Source organism: Dasypus novemcinctus, chromosome 8, assembly GCF_030445035.2.
Source record: "Dasypus novemcinctus isolate mDasNov1 chromosome 8, mDasNov1.1.hap2, whole genome shotgun sequence".
Lineage (NCBI taxonomy): Eukaryota > Metazoa > Chordata > Mammalia > Cingulata > Dasypodidae > Dasypus > Dasypus novemcinctus.
This window is the reverse complement of record NC_080680.1, coordinates 81,983,810-82,003,644: the sequence shown is the minus strand read 5'-3', so window position 1 is coordinate 82,003,644 and position 19,835 is coordinate 81,983,810. Positions and strand designations below refer to the sequence as shown.

At 48.6% G+C, this 19,835-nt stretch overlaps 1 protein-coding gene across 2 annotated transcripts in view; it reads left to right on the top strand.

Annotated features, from left to right (window-relative positions):
* PAX5 (paired box 5) overlaps positions 1-19,835 on the top strand; it is a 198,632-nt gene that overhangs the window by 90,675 nt on the left and 88,122 nt on the right. For both annotated transcript variants that reach the window (XM_004457266.5, XM_004457267.5), the window contains exon 7: positions 13,057-13,186. In XM_004457266.5, the coding sequence (XP_004457323.1) occupies positions 13,057-13,186 (130 nt within the window). The remainder of the gene's footprint in view (positions 1-13,056; positions 13,187-19,835) is intronic.

Sequence of the window (19,835 nt, the reverse complement as noted above, 5' to 3'; positions counted from 1 at the left end):
GCCAGTACTTTTATGTGATTTGAGATTTGAATTGTGGGAAAGAGGTGAAGGAAAGAAAACCAGGAGGCCAAACTGTGTGTGTATGAGAAAGAGAGAAAAAGGAATTGTTAAAAGTCAAACAAAACGAAGCCTTCAGGAGATGTGTGCTTGTGGACATGTCTAGTCTCAAGGCAAATTGCTTGTTTCTTTAAGTAAAATACAAGTATTAGCACAAAAACCTGATTATTATGCTTTGTTTCCAGGTATGAAATGAAATATTCCTGGAATTAATGCATAACTGAGACATGCAAAAGTATTTTCATAATTAAAAGCAGAGGCTCATGTGGTTAACAGTACAAATATGAGAGTGTTCTCTCATGAACTAAAACAAATGTACAATACTAATACATAATGTTAATAATAGGGGGTGTATGGAAAAGTATACCAAGTGTAAGCTGTGGACCATAGTTAGTGGAAATATTCTGATCATGTTCTTTCATAATCTGTAACAGATGTTCTACCACAGTGTAAGGTGTTGGTGGAGGGGTGATGTATGGGAATTCTGCACATTATGCATGATTGTTTTGTAAGCTCACAACCACTCTAACAAAAAATAAAATTAAAAAAGCAAAGGCTCTTAAGTAAAATAACTTTGGAGAAAGTAAGTATGAACAGGAACACTGCGCTAGATTTTTCTCTAATATTTACGATAGCTGAAATTTGAGCTTACATATAATCACTAAAACCTAAGCCTGACATCTCCTTCCTTTAATTTCTGATGTGTATGAAAGCCAAAATTTACTCTTAGTGAAGAAGAGAAAGAACTTGAGCCAAAGAAAAGCCCAAGTTTTCCTTAATGGCGCTCACAATGCCACGTTCCCGTTTGTTTCTCTATTGTTTTCAACTAACAGTATGATTAACTGCTTATGTTGACGTGGTCTGAGCATGGCTGTCCTCTGAGTTTGTCATTCAGGAGCTTTCTGTCTGGATGGGAAGAATAGAGGCTAAAGTTAATGGCATGCAGCTGAGCCAATCTGGAAGCATTTCCTGCAGGAGGTCGTCCTTTAACCCGGATCTGAAGGGGTAACAGCAAAGGCCTGGAGGAGAGGAAGGGAAAGGGCAGTCAGCTGCTCTGTGGAGGGCTTGAGTCAGGACAGGCAGGCTGTGTGAAGAGGTCATGAACCACATGAAGATGCACCTGGCCTGCAGGTGGTTTCCCCTCTGGGCCCCACGGTGAGGCAGATTAGAATCATGGTGGAGAAGACGAGCTTGGGACCCAGAGAGAACCTGAATTTAAAGCCCTACTCTGCTACTTATTCAACTTCTCTAGAGCTCAGTTTTCTCATTTTCTCATCTGCTACATGATGGGGTTAATGATGGTGGCAGAGAGGTGATGTACGGTGGTTTCTAAGGTCTCGGCTTTGAAGCTGGACTGCCTGGGGACCGGTGATTTGGACGTGTTATTTATGCCTTGTTCTCATCATCTGCAAAGGGGGAATAATAATATTTACCCTGTAGGGTTGTTTTGAGGTTAAGCAAATTAATGCATTTGACACCTAGACCAGTAACTGGCATGCAGTAAGCACCCAGTAAGTGCAAATCAATCTGACTGTGGTGAAACCTGTTGATCTTGCAATGGAGAGGGGATTCCTTTCTTTTTATTTCTTTATGTCCCCAGGATAGCCTTTCTCTCCTCCCCACACCTGGGAAGTCATATGAAAGGAAGTGAACTGTGAGCATCCTGGGATGCCCCTGCACCCCCACGCTGAGTACTTGAGAATGGGAGCCTCCTAGCCCCCCGCACTCTCAATGTGGGTCCCTGGGAAGCCAGGGGCCTGCATTCCCTTGGGGGTAATGGGCTCTCCTCCCTTCCTGGCCCTGTGGTAGGACCCGACGCCCAGGTCCCACCATGGACTGCCTGGAGGAAGCCTGTGGAGTTGGGCGGCCCAGAGATGGAGCTTTGTTTCTGGAAGCTGCTCATCAGACGGCAGTGGGAGCTTGGGCAGGCCCGAGGGCTCCCCGTCCTTGCTGTGTGGTAAGGGGGTCCTACCACATCTGCCCTGGGATCTTACCAAGCAGGCAGCCTTGACTGTTGGGTCCTGGTTCGCGGAGCTTTGGGCTCCAGCCTTGTCGTTTCTCCTCTTGTGTTTGGGAGGACAGGGCTGGAATACTCTATCTTTCCCATAGCCTCCTGCAGGCTGAGCCCAGGCCTGCCTTCCTCTCTTCCTGCCCGCCTTGCAGATTTCTCTAAGACTTTTCTTTCCTCCTTCCCCTGCTCAGCTTCAGGCAGTGTGGCCTTGCTCAGACCTGCTGATGGGGCCCAGAGTAAATCAGGCTCAGGGACTTCCCCATCTCAATGGACGAGCAATTCAGAACCCAAGGACCAGAACTCAACACAGCATGGGATCAACGTCCTAGACGAAGTGCGAGGAAAATGCGAGGGGAATTCAGAGACAGGAGTGGCTTATTACAGCCAAAGAGACTTGAAGAAAGCTTCCAGGAGGAGATGGCCTTTGAACTGTGCCTTAGAGGACAAGAAGAATTAGACTGGGGTGGGATGACACGGGACTAGTGAGTTGTGGTGTGGTTGGAGTAGAGAGCGGTGTTTTGGAGGCAAATTAGATCTGAGATGAAGTTGGCAAATAGGTTGGGATTTGGAATGGGGGCTCCAGTTAGGTGTGGGCCTCGCTGGAGGCAATGGGGGAGCCAAGGAGGGTTTATCAGCATCGCTGTGGGACCATCCTGGCATGAAGAATTGCCAACAGCACACTAGTTTGGGGTGGGAGAAAACGAACATTTCTTTTCACTTTCCATTTCTAAAGAACTTGACATGGGCTCTGTGTTGACTGTGAGAACAGCATGGATCAGCCAAGTGCGGAAGCCAGAGGAAAGCAGAAGCAGGCTTCTGATACCCGTTGGAGTGAGCACGTCCCGAGCAAGGCGTGGAGGGCCTGGGCTGGAGCTGCGCCCCGGGTGCAGGTGGGGAGGCCACTGGAGCCTGTGGACTGAGAAGACGCTTGTTGGAACTGGAGCCCCAGAGGGCATCCCCGGGCCCAGCACGGAGGCCTCAGGAGGGCAGGTGTAGCACTTTCTCAGAGCTAGAGCCGTGCGGTCCCGGAGCGGCTGCCTTGGGAACTAGAGTCCCCACCGCTGGAGACTTGCCTTCGGTGGTTTCAAGCCTCAGATAAAGATCAACCTCAGTAACCTCGGAGCTCCTCAGAGCCCTCGACTGGGGGCTCACTACGATCCAGCGGCCGGGGAGAGAAGAGGGCCTTTCGACCAGTCATTGCTGGAGAAATTTCTCCTGGGCAGAAACCGCAATCTCTGACTTCAGCCTCCTCTCCGGGGCTTCCCCCGCTATTCCACAGCACCTGGGAGCGTCCCTGGGGGGTGTGGGCAGGGCGCCCAGCAGACTGGAAACAGAATAGGGAGAGATGACTCACGTATATTTTGCAAATCTCTTCTTGGAAGCCTCTTGATTTCGCCGCACACCATTTGGCTCAGGCCTGGGTGTGGTTCTAGAGTCAAACGAGTAACGAGCGTGGTTCCGTCTATGCCTGTGGTACTTTCTGATAAATAAAAGCACCTGGACATCACTTAGCCTCTCGGTGACCCTGGGAAGTGTCTCTGGTGCTGCTGGCAGAGGCCGGCCATGGGACCTGCCCCAGTTTATTTGGGTTCACAGGTGTTTATGTCACATCTGCTCATAGTTGGGCACTGGGCCCCATTCTCACGAAGTTCACTGGTTGGGGGATGAGGGTTCTAATAGTTAAGTGTACACTAGAGATGGTAAGTGCAGTGGTAGAGATTTGCACAGTAGGTGCTATGGGAACACAGAGGAAAGGGGACTCCTTCGTCATCCCAAGGAGGGGAAATCAGGGAGGCTTCCTGGAAGAGGGAGGTCATTCAGAATCCTTGGCTGTTCTTCCCCCTTATTAATACTGACAGTAGCACTCTGTAGATTGTGGAGAACTTTCACAAGCATCATTCATAGTCCCTCCATTCTGCAGACTTTTTTTGTTAAAGTTCGACTCATCTTTCTTTGTTTTGGAGAGACTGAATGCTAAATCTTGTTTGTTTTTTACTCTTTTAAAATTAAACCTTAAAAAATGTTTTTTAGATAATTGTAGATTCACATACAGTTGTAAGAAATAATTCAGAGGGGTCCCATATACCCTTTACCCAGTTTCCCCCAACAGTTTGTAAAACCATACTTTGCTGTCACAAGTAAGATATTGACAGAGTCGGTCAAGGCACAGAACAGTCCTATCACCGCAGGGACCCCGCGCTTTGCCCTTTTCAGCAAACATTTTAAAAGTGCTTACGGGTCCGGCCCTGGGGACTCAACAAAGGAAAAGGAAAAGGCCTGCGCTCAAGGACCTGACATTCTTGTCACCCTCTTTGCCTTCTCGCTGTGAGGGTGGGTCATCCACATCGCGCTCTGCCCAACTTGGTGGTGCCGGACGTGTCCAGCCAGTGGGCTCCCTCTGCCATGCCGACCACCCCCCTCGCTGGGGCAGGGGAGGCAACGCCTTCGCCAGCCTGCAGAGTGAAGCCCAAACCCGGCCTGTGCTGCACCAAGAAGCCCGTTCCACAGGGCGGGGACCCCGGCGTCCAGCCCACGCTTGGGCACCGGCCCTGATGCAGCCTCGGGGCTGAAGGACCCTGAGGGTTCTGGTCCATCCTCATTTGACTGATGGAGCTGCTGAGGCGCCCAGGTGGCAGGATGAGTCTACGGCCGGCCAGGTCTCCAGACACCCTGCCAATCCATTTAATCCACTGTAGTCAAGGCAGAACTACTCCTTAACAGATGCTTTGCTGGTGAAGATTTTGTGTACCCAGAGTTTTAAAATGTGCTTGCAGATACGTTGGAGGAGTAGAGTTTGGCCCGTGACCAGGGTGCTTCACGGAGGAAGGGGTCCCGCTGTGTCGGAGCTGTACCCGCGGGCTGGTAGTAAAGTCTTCTCAAATTCTAACTCTGCTTCTGGGGTGATGGACAGGCCCTGAGCTCGGAGCTGGCACTCCTGGACTGCCTGCTCTGAGCTCCGTTTCTGTGTCTGCCCACACCCCAGGCTGCTGTGGGGACATTGGGATTCCAAAGGACACAATGAACTTGCCAGGACTTTGCAAAGTGGGAAGTACTAGGCAGACCAGGGGCTTTACGCTTCTTGTGCTTAGAATGATAGAGTCCCTGAAGGTGGAGAGAGAATGGCCTTCGAGGAGCAGTGCAGGGGCATGAGGAAGAAGAGGCAAGAGAGCCAACACCTGGCTGTCCTCAGCCTCTTGGATTCTCTCGTTATCCCACAGGTGTTTACTGGGCAGCTGATGAGTGCTGGCAAGCAGTGCCACATGTCAACTATGAGGTGTTTGGGATTTTTCTTAACTTTTAATGATCTAATTTAAAAGCAGACAGACTAATCTAAGCATCCTCCAAGTACCCATCACCAGATCCAGCAGTCATCAGTGCACGGCCAGTCTTAGTTCATTGATACCCCTACACTGCCCCCCCTTGAGCCCACTTTATTTTTTAACAACTTTATTGAAATGTAATTTTTAGACCATAAAATTCACTCACTGTAAGTGCCATAAGTCAATGGGTTTTAGTATATTTAGTAAATTTAGAGTTGTACAATCACCACCACAGTCTAGATTTAGATTCCATCACTCCAGAAAGATCCTTGTGCCCATTTATAGTCAACCCTTGTTCCTCACCTAGCCCCAGCCAACCACTGCTCTGCTTTCTATGTCTATTACACATTTGCCACTTCTGGACATTCCACATCCATGGACTCACACAATGTGTGGCTTCTTTCACTTGCTGTGCTGCTTTTGAGGTCTCTCCATGTTCTGACATCAGTCAGTATTCTGTTCCTTTCTATTGCTGGGCAGTATTCCATTACACAGATAGACCATACTTTGTTAACCCCACTTCATTGTGAAGTAGACTCCAGGCATCTTATCATTTCAGCCATACAAATTTTATAATGAATCTTTAAAAGATGAAGTCATTTTAGAGGCATCATTGCAGTACCATTATCACACCTAAAAAGCTAACAGATCCCTTATGGTGGGTAAATGCCAGAAATATTTGCATTTCTAATCATCTCATCACACTTCCTGTTTTCCTGTAGTTTGTTTGAATCAGTGTCCACGTTGCGATCGGTTGATATGTCTCTACATCCCCTGTAAACTTTGCCCCACCGTTTCTCTTTTCTTGCCTTGCAATTAATTCATTTGTTGAAGAGGGAATCCAAACCCTTATAATGTGGCTAGTTTTAGGTGCCGAAAGTGTCCGCAGTGGAGGGGGACTTTGAGACCATCAAGAGACGGTCCTCAGACCGATGGGCAGGTGCAGGCCCAGGAAGGGAAGGACTTACTCCAGCCCCTGCGTCCTCCCGGCTGCCTTGAGCATCCTGTGCCTCCCCAGTCTCAGATAATCAGGCCAGGCCCTGGCGATACGTCTCGCCACCTCCGGCTTCCGTCCTCCTCTGGGCAGGTGTGTCGGTGGGCAAGTAGTAGCACCTCCAGGATGGGAGTAGTTAGTATGGCTCTCTACGGATCCCAAGGCTACACTCCTTGAGGCCGGTGGTGAGCCTGGAGGAGTGCAGCTGGTGACGAGGAAGCCTCTCGGCCCCCGACGGTCACCCGAGTAGCTGACTCTGCGGCCTTGTCCCCATGCACTGCCCTCCTTTGTGCTGCCCTCCTTCTCACGTGTCTGTGTTTCTTTTCTCCTCCATGCTATGGCAGTGGTGCCCCGTGCTGATGAGACAATACTTGGTGCAGCCCCAGGCAGTCCTTTTCCAGGTAATTTCCTAGGGACCCAAATTATGCCCAGCACACACTTTCCTGGAGTCCTTTGCTAGGATCCCATAACCCCTCGTGTTTCTTAGATTCCGAAGCTTGCATCCCTCTCCTTATCTTTCAGATCCTCACAGTCACCCTGGCAGGCAGGCAGCAAGGCATTAGAATGCCCATTTTCCTAATAAGGGAAATGAGGCCCAAGGAGCTGACCTGGGCTGGCCTAAGGCTGCACAGGTGAGGAAGAGGCAGAACTGGGACTAGAACCCCTAGTTATTGCTCCTACTTCTGTGTCCATGTGACCATCGAATCACAGGCTATAAATGATGCAGATGGAAACTAACTAGGGCAGCCCCTTCCTCCTCTCCCTGCCTTAGTTTCTCCGTGTTGGGAAAGATGACCCTGAATACAGTCTGGTATTTGCGAGTGCAGGACTTTCCCTTATCTGGAGCATGACATCTGCGAGGAGGGTGCCCACCCTTAGGGCTAGGAGTCTTGGCCCTGAGGCCTCAGAGGCGCCTAAAGCAGGAGGCAGAGGACGTTTAGTCCCAGTTGGTTGTATTGGAGTGGACAGTCTGTGACTTGCTGACCTCAGGTCATTTCTCTTCCTGGGCTGTGGCCAAGGGTAGCACCATGGGCCCCCAGTGGGGAGGGACCCGAAGCTTGAAATGACATCCAGAGAAAGAGACCCAAGGGCTCAGAGAAGTAGGCAATGTGGAACACAACCGCTTCCCATGACCGCGAATGGCTGGGGGAGGGAGCCATGCTGTGCACCCAAGTGTGTAGCTGCACGCCACACGCGTGCATGTGCGACTGTGCATGCCCGGGGTCTCTGAGAAATGGACGTGGATTGCCACTGTTACCAGGGAAAGAGGTACCTCCAATACTGGCTCACTCTTTTCCTTCTCTCTTGCTCTTTCACCCTGATCTTGCCTCCCATCCTTCTCTTTCTGTCATTCTTTCTCTTTCCCAGCCTCCACTGTCTCAAAGAACTTGAGGTGGCCTACAAAATTAACAGTTACGTGCACCTAAATTAGTTAAGCTAAGTAAGACTGGAAGAAAAGTTCAGAAATTATGTAGAGAAAAGGGGAAGTTCGTTGCATCAGGAACCAGCAGTGATTTGGTTATGGCAGCTGGACACTGAATTTGACTGAGCTTCCTGGCAGACAAGGCAAAAAAAGTATATGTGGTGGTTTCCAATGTTCCTGCTGTTCAGTCAGAGGCAGGCTAACTATTTAATCCTAAGAAGAAAAAATATTTTTCCTGATACTGAATGTAGAAGGTATTGGCAAGGAACAGTGGATATTTTAATGGTCAGTGTCTCCAAGAGGTTAAGAAAAAAATTTTTGGTAGGGCTGTTTCTTTTATTGCCTCCCACAAATGTCAAATGCCTGATATTCCATCACAGATCAGTGAAGACACTTCTCTAGGGGTTTAAACTAATGTTGGACAAAGACATTGCTTTCTGATGACCTGATTCAATGAGAGGTAGAGGTAAAAGGAGACCAGAGAGAGTTTAGCATATCCTTTGGAACTATTGTTCAATTGCTTCTCATTTAATTTTTTAGTGTTTTGGGTGAGGTCTTGTTGCTGGTCCATTCATTCATTCATTCATTCATTCATTCAACAAGCACTTAAGGGGCATTAGAGATCTAGTGATGCATCAGCCCTGGTCTGTGCCCTCAAGGCAAACTTCAGGGAGATAAACAGACAACAGTAACACCTGGTGGGGAGCGCCATAATGGAGGTCTGTGCAAAATGCCACCAGGTGTGGAAACATGATTGTTTCTGTGAGAAGTGTGGGGGCAGAGGAGTGTGGGGCCAGGGAGGGCTTCACTGCGGAGATGGCATGTGATCTGGGTTTGAGGACAATGTAGGAGTTCTCTAAGGACTGAGTGGAACGTCTGCCTGCCCCAGGCAGAGGTAAGATAGTGCCTGAAATGACTGGAGAACGGCTGGGTGTACAATGTACAAGGAAACTGGAGAGAATGCAGTTACCTTTAAAAAAAGAAAAGGCCACTCAAAGGGACAGAACAGAGGCGAGGCCTTATGGAACAATTCGATGTCAGAACTGAATGACAGGCTCCACTGGCCCAGATGGGAACAGAGTAAGAGCCGTGAAAGCCCCCATAGAAGAGAGGCTGAGCTTGGAACAAGCCCTGAGAGGCAGTGAGGCCAGGAGGCACAGATGGCAAAGGGCAGCCAATCCCCTGCTCTGTAGGGAAGTTTGCTTTACCTTCTGGGCGCCAGTGGTTTTCCTGCTGCATAGGGAACGCAGGTTGAATATTTCTTGTCCTGACATTCACCGCCCTGCTGAGTAGAAGTCCCAGGACTCTAAGCCCGACTGTTGAAGTGACTGGGCAAACTTGGTTTGATATTGAACTTATTGACTATAACAAGAATCAAAGGGCCCCTCCGTCTGGAATGAAATAGAGACAAGCTATCCCTGTTGGCCCCCTTTCTGCAAGTCTCTTAAACCCGAGTTGACTCCGCTCTCTTGGACATAGCTGCAGACCCAACAGGTCGGCCAGTGTCAGAGAGCAGAGGCTGGAGTCTAAGACCGGGCAGGCCTGGGAGTGGGGAGTGGGAAGGGCAAGGGGCAGGGACCCTCAGCTGAGATGCTGCCTGGCCCTGCTAAGTGGGCTGTTCATCGGATCATTCATTCACTTGTTCATCTGCGAGTTCGTCGCGCGAGCCCTCCAAGGTCGAATTCCAGCTTGCTGATCTGTCCGTCTGGACCTCTTCTACTTCCACCTGCTCCAGCTATTGGCATGTGCCTGTTTCTGGATCACTCCTGTCCTCTTGCCCTTAGATTTCCTTCAGCCGTTCTCAGCCTTGGGGCGGGGGCGAGGGTGGTTAGGGCTCAGACCTAGGTTACATACAGCCTGTCCCAAGAAACCTTCCCTGACCGCACCCATCCCACATAAAATAATGGTGCTGTGCTCTTGTCCCTCTCGAGTGGTGCTTCGGGGGCTTTGCAGCTTTTCCCTTGTGGTGTGTGGATAGAGGTCAAAGTGTGTGCCTGGTCGTCCCATGCCACCTTGCACACAGAGGAGCTCGATAAATGCTGCACGAATGCACACCCACTGTGAGCAGGTTTCACGAGGGCATCTGGGAATGCAGAGAGGAGCAGGCCCTGCCCTGCCCTTGGGGTCCCAGAAGACACCATCAGGAGACACCATCCGGAAAGAGGCCCCTGCACAAGGCAAGGAGCCGCTCCCGGTGAGCCTTGCTCCCAAATTCATTGTTAGCAAATTAGGAGGCTAATGCCATGACCAAGTCCTGTTCTGTGAAGGATGAAGTCTAGACAGTGACTTTTCCCCCACAGCTCCCTGCCGCATGGTGTGAAAGCAGCGTTTTTGAAACTTTGCTGGCCGTGACCTATAGCAAAAGAGAGATTTTCATCCCCGCCTTGTACACATACATCCACCTATACATGACAAAGATCCACAAGACAGGACTTACCCTTCTATGTGTGAGGCCATGGGATATTTTCTGGTCAATTCCTTTCTAATTTCATTTTTACAAATATTGGTACCAGTGAATTGATTTCAGCACCTGTTAGTGGATTAACACCCAAGGTTTGAAAACCATGAGGGAAAGTGTCAAAACTGTGAAGTCAGAAGGACCCAGGTTTGAGTCCTGGCCCTGGCACCTGAGACAAGTCACTTGCCTTCCATAAGTCTCAGTTTCCTCATCTGTGAAATGGGGGAAAACATAGAACCTACCTCATGGAGTGGTCATGGAGATTAAATGGGATAAAAAGGTAAAGCTCCTGGCTCAGAATGTGAGCTCTTAATGCTGTCGTTCAGATTCTGGTTGCTGCTGTCCCCCGTTGGTGATGCCAGCATAGCTGGGGCAGGAGGCAGCATGACCCACGGCAGATGGTGGTCACCCCTTAGCCATCGGTGAGCAGGTGTGCTCTGAGCTCCTACTGTGTGCCTGATGCACACAAACAGTGACAATGCTAGGAGGGGGTGCTCTTAACCAGTGGGAATGAGGTACCAGCCTTGCGCACGGGGGCTACCGAGGAAGGTGGGGCTTATGCCTTCTGGAGGGTGGAATCAGGAGAGGCTTCGTGGAGGTGGAAGCATTGGAGCAAGATGACTAACTGGGGCCTTTCCACACTACCCCCAGATCCCCAACTGTCTTGCCAGCAATCGGAAACCCTGGGTGAGCATCCTGGGGCCACTTGTTTCCTTTTCTGTGAAGGGCAGCCTTGTCCCCAAGGATTTCTGGCTGGACCTAAAGCTGACCATGTTAGATGCCTTTTACCTTTAGGTCTCTAATCCACCTGGAATTGATTTTTGTGTCTGGTGTAAAGTAGAGATCCAATTTCTCCGCACCCCCCTTTTTGTTTCTCAGTGGATAACCAGTCTCCCTACACCATTTATTAAAGAGTCCGTCCTTTCCTGCTGATTTGTATGTCTCCTCTGTCATAAATCAAGGTTCCCTAGATGCACGGATCAGCTTCTGGACTCGATTTTCTTTCATTGGTCTCTTCATCTGTCCCTGTTCCAATACCACATTGTCTTAATTACTGTAGCTTTATAGTAATTCCTGATGTCTGGCAGGCCTGTCCCCCCAGCCTTGTTCGCCCTGTGCCTGGGCTCGCCTTGGGCCTGTGCCCTTCTCTATGTGTTCCAGAGTCAGTCTCTGCTAGAAGACAATTGAGGAGCCCAGGGAGCTCTGGACCAGCTGTCCTCAGTGAGAACTATCTCAGGGATCCTGGGCCTGGTGCTCACTGCTGCCATCAACCTCGGCTGGCATTTGAGCTACTTTCTAACTGATTTGGCAGAGGAAGGTGTCAGAAATGTGCCCAAGCCTGAGCCTCTCCTGCCTTCCACTTGCCCAGCAGCTCCTTTGATTTCTCTTCCAATAGCTCCATCCTTGTCTTCCTACCAGGGGTGCCTGGAGCTCCTTTTAGAAGACTGCTTGTTCCCCAGTCCATCTGCCAAGGGTATAACCCTGGGCAGACAGGATGCGTCCTCCACTGGCGGTGACAGAGCCCTGGAGGGAACTCCCCATGCCATAGCTGGGCAAGTGCAGTCAAATTCTTTGGCTTGGGCATCTGCAAACACCCAAGAGACATGCCACTCATATTTATAATTGAGTCTGTCCTTCAATGGGAAGATTCAGGTTGGCGGTGTCAGTGCCTTCTCTGGAGACAATTCTGACAGTGGCTGGGATGCCAAGGCAATGACTCATCCCCAGGTCTGATTTCATAAAATGGCTTAAAGAAAGGATCATGACTCATGGGCCAAATGCACGTGGTTGGTGTGGTCTCGGGAAATCAAATGCATGCGCCTCATGGTTTTCAGCATAGCAGGCGTTATTAAATTAAAACAAACAAACAAAAAGCACTCTCCAAACAGTGACTCCGTTGGTTTGCTGTGTTGGATTTATGGTGAAAGCTTAGGGTGACCATCCCCTGCACTGGGGTTTTGGCCTGTCAGCCTTCCTCCCCTTGGGCCTTAGTTTGGTCATCTGTGAAATGAGGGTTCCCTTTATTTTATTTTATTTTATTTTTTATTTATTTTTTGTCTTTATTTTTTTTAATGTTACATTAAAAAAATATGAGGTTCCCATATAGCCCCCACCCCCCTCACCCCACTCCTCCCACGTCAACAACCTCTTTCATCATCGTGGCACATTCATTGCATTTGGTGAATACATTTTGGAGCACTGCTGCCCCACATAGATAGTGGTTTATGTTGTAGTTTACACTCTCCCCCAGTCCACCCAGTGGTTCATGGCAGGGCATACAATGTCCAGCAACTGTCCCTGCAGTACCACCCAGGACTACTCCAAGTCCTGAAAATGCCCCCACAGAAGAGGGTTCCCTTTAAACCTTGTTTCTTTGATTCTCTTTCTGTAGTCTAAGAGCACAGAAACCAGAAACCCTTCTTTCCAGCCTTTTGGCAGAAGGACCCTTATCTTCTCAACCCCTGCTGGCATGGAGAGGTGTGGCTGTTTCTAGAACTGGGACTGGGCCAGGGGAAGCCTGTGGCCACAAGGAGAGCTAGGCTTGAGTTCTGGGGACGCTGCCCCACGTCCTGCCCACTCTTCTGGGGAGAGCTGCCGATTCTGGAGACCTGCCATGCTCTTCAAGGTGCATCTGCCTTACCAGTACCAGGATCTGGGCGTGCCCGTGGGCTGTGGCGCTGACGTGGGTCATGGGCTAGCCCCGTTGGGCGACCGAGCCCAGAAGGTGGCAGCGGCATTTGGCTAGGGTGCTCGGGGACCTCGGTGACGAGACGTCTGTGTTTCCTCTTCCAGACCGCCGACTACTCAGCCATGGCCTCGCTGGCTGGGGGGCTGGACGACATGAAGGCCAATCTGACCAGCCCCACCCCTGCCGACATCGGGAGCAGCGTGCCCGGGCCGCAGTCCTACCCCATCGTGACAGGTGAGGGCATCTGGGGTGTGGGGGGTGACCGGGGCACCCACTTGAGCACGAGAGCGGGAATGCGTGTGGTGGGAAGAATGGCTTCTTGGTGCTTTTGGACGTCACTGGTCGTTTTCCTTTTGCTGAGGTTATGTGGTCCTGCGGCCGGTCAGGAGGGGGACTGCGGGGGTCAGGAGTTGTGACCGTGATGAGTCATGGCTGCATATTGTTCCGAGAAAGCCGGAGGAGAACAACTGTCAAGTGGACGGTGGGCTGGGAGGGGTTCCCAGCCTTCTCGTCTCTCTAGAAGACTGCTGGGTTTCCCAGCTGTGGGATTGTGGGTGCACGGCATAAGCATCCTAGGCTGTGGTTTTTTAATTTATATAATGGGAATAATGAAAGCCCTACCTCACAGAGTTGTGAGGCTTAATGAGATAATACACATAAGGTGCTTAGACTTGTCGAGTACATTATAAGCACCCAATCAATGCAGCTAATCTTCTTCTGCCACAGCCGTCTGGTGGTGAGTGGTCTCCATTGGGCTTGCTGCTGCAGGAAGGGCTGGGACACCTCTTCCGCTCCAGCAGCACTGGGACAATGCTGAGGGACAGACTCAGCTGCAGGGTCTGGAGGTTGTCCCACTGGCGGGCAGGAGGCAGGCTTGGATACTGTCACACAGACAGTGGATGGGAGGCTGGTGGGCGGCCCTTGAGCTTTGGGCTGCAGCTTGAGGTAGCAGGATGTCCAGCTGGCTGGCAGACAGGTCACAGTAAGTCATGACAGAGACAAGGGGTTCTTAGAAATGCAGGCTGGCTGTGTTTGGCATCAGGGAAGCCGAGGGCTGAAATCAGGACGACTTTAGAGATGGGGCCGGGATGAGACAGGGCCTCAGTCCCAGCGGTCACTGAACCAGGAAGGACCCAGCTCTGAGACCTGCTCTGATAGGCTGGCCCTGGGCTCGGGCAGAAGTCAGGGCCCTTTTTGTATATCTGAGCACCACGAGGGGGTCAGTCAATTGGCAAGAGGGACTTGCTTCCCTGCGCACTTGAGAGGGGGCAAGAGCCTGGAGGGCAGCTGAGCCTGTGGGGGGGCGCGGGTAGGCACTGGTGGTGGTCAAACTGGGGCAGGCGTTTGGCATCCAGGAGCCCTCGTCAGAGTGAGCCTCTACTAACATCACAGGTGCCCAGTGAGGTCCCCTCCCCCGGTGTCAAGGGTCTGCCTAGACCTCTGACCACAGCCCCGTGTTACAGATGCAGAAACCAAGCATCAGGGACAGGCAGTGACTCACCCGACATAAGGGGCGGGAGGTAGAGCTGGAGCCAGCCCTCAGTCTCCTGATTTCTGGATCCTTACTGTATTTCAAAGAACTACAGATAATTAGGGTGAAAGGGTAGCTGAGAGGAAAGAGGCCGGGACCAGCTAGTCACAGTAGTAAGCACCACTTCATTATTGACTACACTCTGCTAAGTGAGCTTATTTTACCCTCAGGGGAGCCCTGCGAGGTGGGTACTTTTATGATCATGCCCGTTTCATAAATAAATAAACCGAGGCTTGGGGCATTGAAGTAGCTTGCCCAGGTCATAGCTAGTGAGCAGCGGGGCTGGAACTGAACACCGGGGCCCGTGCTGCCGAGTACTCCTCCAAAACCGGGGCTGATCCCGGAGACATCGTCTGGCTTTGGACGCATCTCTGAACTTTGGTTTTCTTCTGTTAAAGGGTCCTGGTCTCTCCAGGTCCTTGTGAGGATCAAATGAGATCCTGGAAGAGACCGCTCTGCAGAGGGAGGGTTTGTTGTTGGAATTGGGCCTCATGGGAAGCTTGGGTTTAGGTGGGTCACAAGAAGACATCAATCCCATCATTTGTTCACACGTTTACTTAGGTGGAAAACAGTCTAGGGAAGCGGATGTGGCTCAACCAATTGGGCTCCCGTCTACCATATGGGAGGTCCAGGGTTTGATGCCCAGGGCCTCCTGGTGAGGGCAGTCTAGCCTGTGTGGTGAGCTGGCCACGCGGAATTCTGGCCTGCATACTGCCCTATGCAGGAGTGCTGGCCCATGTGGAGAGCTGGTGCAGCAAGATGATGCAACAAAAAGAGACACAGAGGAGAGACAATAAGAGACGCAGCAGACCAGGGAGCTGCAGTGCTACAAGAGAATGATTGCCTCTCTCCCACTCTGGAAGGTCCCAGGATCGGTTCCTGGAGCTGCCTAAAGAGAAGACAAGCAGACACAGAAGAACATACAGCGAATGGACACAGAGAGCAGACAATGGAGGGAGGGGGGAGAAATAAATAAAAATAAATCTTTAAAAAAAAAACAACAAAAAAACAATCCAGTAAATGTTGAGGCTGTGGTTGCTTTTTAGACTCTTAGTCTGAGACCAAGCACTTTGGTCTGAGAAAGACTCTACTGAAGTGGTAAACTGGCAGCCAGCTGGCCGAAGGGCTAATGTAGCCCAAGATATGTTTAGTGGGGTCCCCGTAAAGACTTAAAAAAATGTGAACCAATGTGAAAAAATTTAGAACATGGATTTCTGTCTTCCCTCAAAAAATCAGGAGACCTGGCTGCCCTGAGCCGTGTTCCCACATAGCCTTGGTAGGTGGGGGCTCAGCAGCAGCAGCCGGTCAAATCAGACCCCTGGGCCCCACCTGGCCACCCCTCCGTCATCTTACAGGCCTGTCCTGGACAGGCATTTGAGCTGAAGGCCTTGACCTCGGTCAGTGCGCAGAGCCAGCTGGGCAGTTCAGGGGAGCTGGGCTCTGCAGCTCAAAGCCTCAGCAGGCCCTGGGGGCGAGTCTGGGCATGGGCTGGGTTTTCAGGTAAACCTTGACCAAAGAACTGTTCATATTTTGATTTGCCCGTAGTAAAGTCACACTACAGAGCAGAAAAAGGACATCCATATCCCGGACAAAAGTCAGAATTATGCTTAATTTTGAAATATTAGGAGTATTCTAATTGCAAATATAATCACTAGCTTTTTTGGTAAGTAAACAGTAGCTAGTTAGAAAACGTAATAGAAGAATTGATTAATGATCAACTCACTCCCTCCTCCCCAAAAATAAGAAGATGGGATGCCCAGGAATAAACTTAACTTAAAAATCCACTAAGGGGAATAAGCCAGACACAAAAGGACAAATATTATATGATCTTATTATTATGAACTAATTATAAGGAGCAAACTCCGAGGGTTAGAATCTAGAGTATAGATTACCAAGAGATAGGTTGGGTTTAGAGAATGGGAGCTGATGCCTAACTTGTACGACATTTCTATTCAGGCTGATGGTAAAGGTTTGGAAAAGGACGGTGGTGATGGTAGCACATTATTGTGAGTGTCATCAACAGCACTGAGCTATGTAGGTGAATGTGGTTGGAAGGGAAACTTTAGGATGTATGTATTACTAGAACAAAAATTAAAAGGTAAAATATTGGACTGTACAACACAGTGAACGTTATTGTAGATGAAGGACTATAGTTAATACTACAAGTATAAGAATGTTCTTTCATGGATTATAACAAATGTATCAAACTATTACAAGGTGTTAATAATAGGGTGGTATATAGAAAAAATACACCCAGTATAAATAATGGACAATAGAACTGTTTTAATAATCTTTCATCGGTTGTGACAAATGTAGCTATTGCTAAAAAAAAAAGTAGTACAGTGATAAAAAAAGTAGCTATCATCAGTGGTAACAAATTTTCCACACCAATGCAAGGTGTTGGTGGTGGGGTGGTGTATGGGAACCCTGTATATTATGCATGATCGTTTTGTAAACTGACAGCTTCTTTAATGAAAAAATCCACTAATGGACATAAAAGAATAAATAGAGTGATATAGCTTGTTCTTGTTTAGAAAGATTCAGTATCATAAATATGTCACTTCTCCCAAAATAATCTATTAATTCAAAGCAATTCCAATCAGAATACCAACTGAATTTTTCTGAAACTTGTTAAAATTATTCTAAAAATTTCATTTGGATAAATACACTCTCAAGGATAGCTAGAAAAATTCTAAAATAGAGAAAAGTCCTAACATATTTAAAAGCATATGATAAAGCTACAGTAATTAAAACTGTTTGTTACTGATACTGAAATAAACAAATGAAATAGAGAAAAAGGGTTCAGAATAGATCCAAGTATATGTGTCCATTTATAAATGTAGCATTTCAAATCAATGATAAATCATTTAGTTAATGGTGTCAGGACAACCGAGCTCAGTAGTTCCCTCCTTACCTCACTCTTTCTATTAAAATAAAATCCAGGTTAGTCAAAACTTTAAATGTGAAAAATTAAACAATAATAAAATTAGCAGAAAACACAAGGAAACTTAAAAGGAATAACATTATACTTGTGGAGGCTGTTTAAAGTATGTTCCAAATACAAAATCAAAGAAAAATATTAAAGTGATTGTAAAAACATCTAAAAGGCAAAAACAAATTGGGGGGAAAAGCTGGCAGGAAGCTAATTTCCTTCATATACAGAAAGCTTTTTAGAAATTAATTATAAAAACCAATTCAGTACAAAAAATAGGTAATTTACTGAAAAATACAGGTGGCCAGCAACATTTGAAAAGATGTGCACCTGACTCATAATTTAAAAACTGCAAATTAAAAAAAAGAGAAACTTAAAAAGCATCAGCCTGTTATTACCTTACTAAAGGTCAAAATGTTTCATGAGATCCTGCGTTGGTGACTGTATGTGAAACGGACATTTTTCATGCCTTTTTATAGGAGAACAAATTGGTGCAATCTTCTTTGGAGGGAAATTTTGCAATATCTGTCAAAATTTTAAATGCACCTACCCTCTGACCCAGAACTTTTATGTGTGCTTTTAGGAATTTTTCTCACAGATATATTCACACAAATGCACAAAGATCCGTATCCAGGGATAATAATTACGTAATTATTTATAATGGCATACAAAGGGAAACAACCTAGTGTGGATCAATGGGAATTGGTTAAATAAATTATGGCTCTTTCACACAATACAATACTATGCATTCACTAAAAAGAATGAAGTCACGCTATGTGCCCTGACATAATTGTCTAAGATATACTTTTGAGTAAAAAAAGCAAGTTGTAGAATAAAATGTTTAGCGTGATCCCATTTGCATAAAAATATGAAGAACCACACACACAGATACATAAACACTTGTATATCGATGCTTGTATGTGAAGAGTCAAGTCTCGAGCCCCTTATGGGGCACTGCAGTGCTGTGATTACAGGGTTCTCCACCCAGGCCCACCCAGCATCCCCGTAGGATCGCAAATATTTATGCTGCCCCTTTACTCTGCTAAAACTAAGGGCATAAATAATATAGCCTTTCTCCACATATAATTTCATGTAAAATCAAAATAATGCCCTAACTCTGAAGTAAAGGAGAAATGAAAGCAAAATGATTTATAATTAAATCACACGCACTTTGATATATGAATACTCTGCATGTCTGAACTGGGGACGTCTGAAGTAGGCTGGGGCTTGCCCCTGTGCGCAGTGAATGATTGTGGAAGTAGCAGCTTTGAACACAGACTCACACGGGGGTGTGGGTGTGGGGACTCAGCCTGCAAGCGTGATTTTTGAATGGATGAGAAACTTCTGGTAGAATTCCAAGTAAAACAAAGTATAATACAAGCTTTCTTCCATTTACGTGGTAGTTGCATTCCTAGAAAGTTCAGTGTATATTAACACCATGCAGAAATTGTAAACTGGAGTTCAGTTCTATATTTAAATAGTCATGAAGATGCTTCACCTACATAAATGCTTGGCAGGACTGAGAATTGTGTGCATCGAGGGAAAATTCTTCCTTGTGTTCCACGTCAAGTCAGTAGAACACCGCAATTGTGTAACACCACCAATTTTCAAAACACCCTCTAGGGGGCAGTACTGACCCCACTGAGAACGGTTAGATCACCTTGAAGGAATTCGCCCAAGACCTGTTAGGGTAGGTCTCCATATCACCCTGTGGCATTAATTTAATTCCACCTGTGTTAGTGGATATGCCTCCCTGACCCGGATCTGAACTCTTCAGGGCAGAGCCTGCATCTTCTACTTGTGCCCCCCCTCCCCCCATCCTTGCAGTCTTTCTCCCCTTCCCACAAAGCCCAATGTATAGGAGGTGCTCAGTTGGACTGTGACCCTCAGCCCAGGGGCCGTGCCAGCCTGGAGTCCTGGCCGGGGCGGGCGGGTGACCTCCGTGCTGCCCTCTCTTCCAGACCCTCACACTCTGGCAGTCACTGGAAGATCTCATTAAAGCACAAGTCGATTTCTCTCCATCTTTTATATGCTACATTAAATATTAAGTTAAACCCCTGCTCTACCAGCCGGGGCCACAGTTCAGAAATTGCTCACCATTTGCACACTGGTGCCACGGCCAGCCTGTTCCTGCACTGTCAGCAGTTTGGGCCTGTCCTGTTTGGGACTAATTATCTGCAGGTGTGTCCTCGGGCCACAGGCAGGCCTGCTGATGGGGCAGCCACCGTGCCTCCCTGCCAGAGAGGACAGCAGGTGCCACACCAGGCTCCCTGCTTCCTCTTGCCTCCCTACTGGTGAAGGTCCTTGCCCGAAGCTCTGCCCACCTGACTCTTTGCCTGGGAAATCAAAGGAATGGGGCCAGCATGTATCCCTGCTGACCCCTTCTCCTGAGAGTCAGGGGGCTGCAGCTGTGGCCAGCT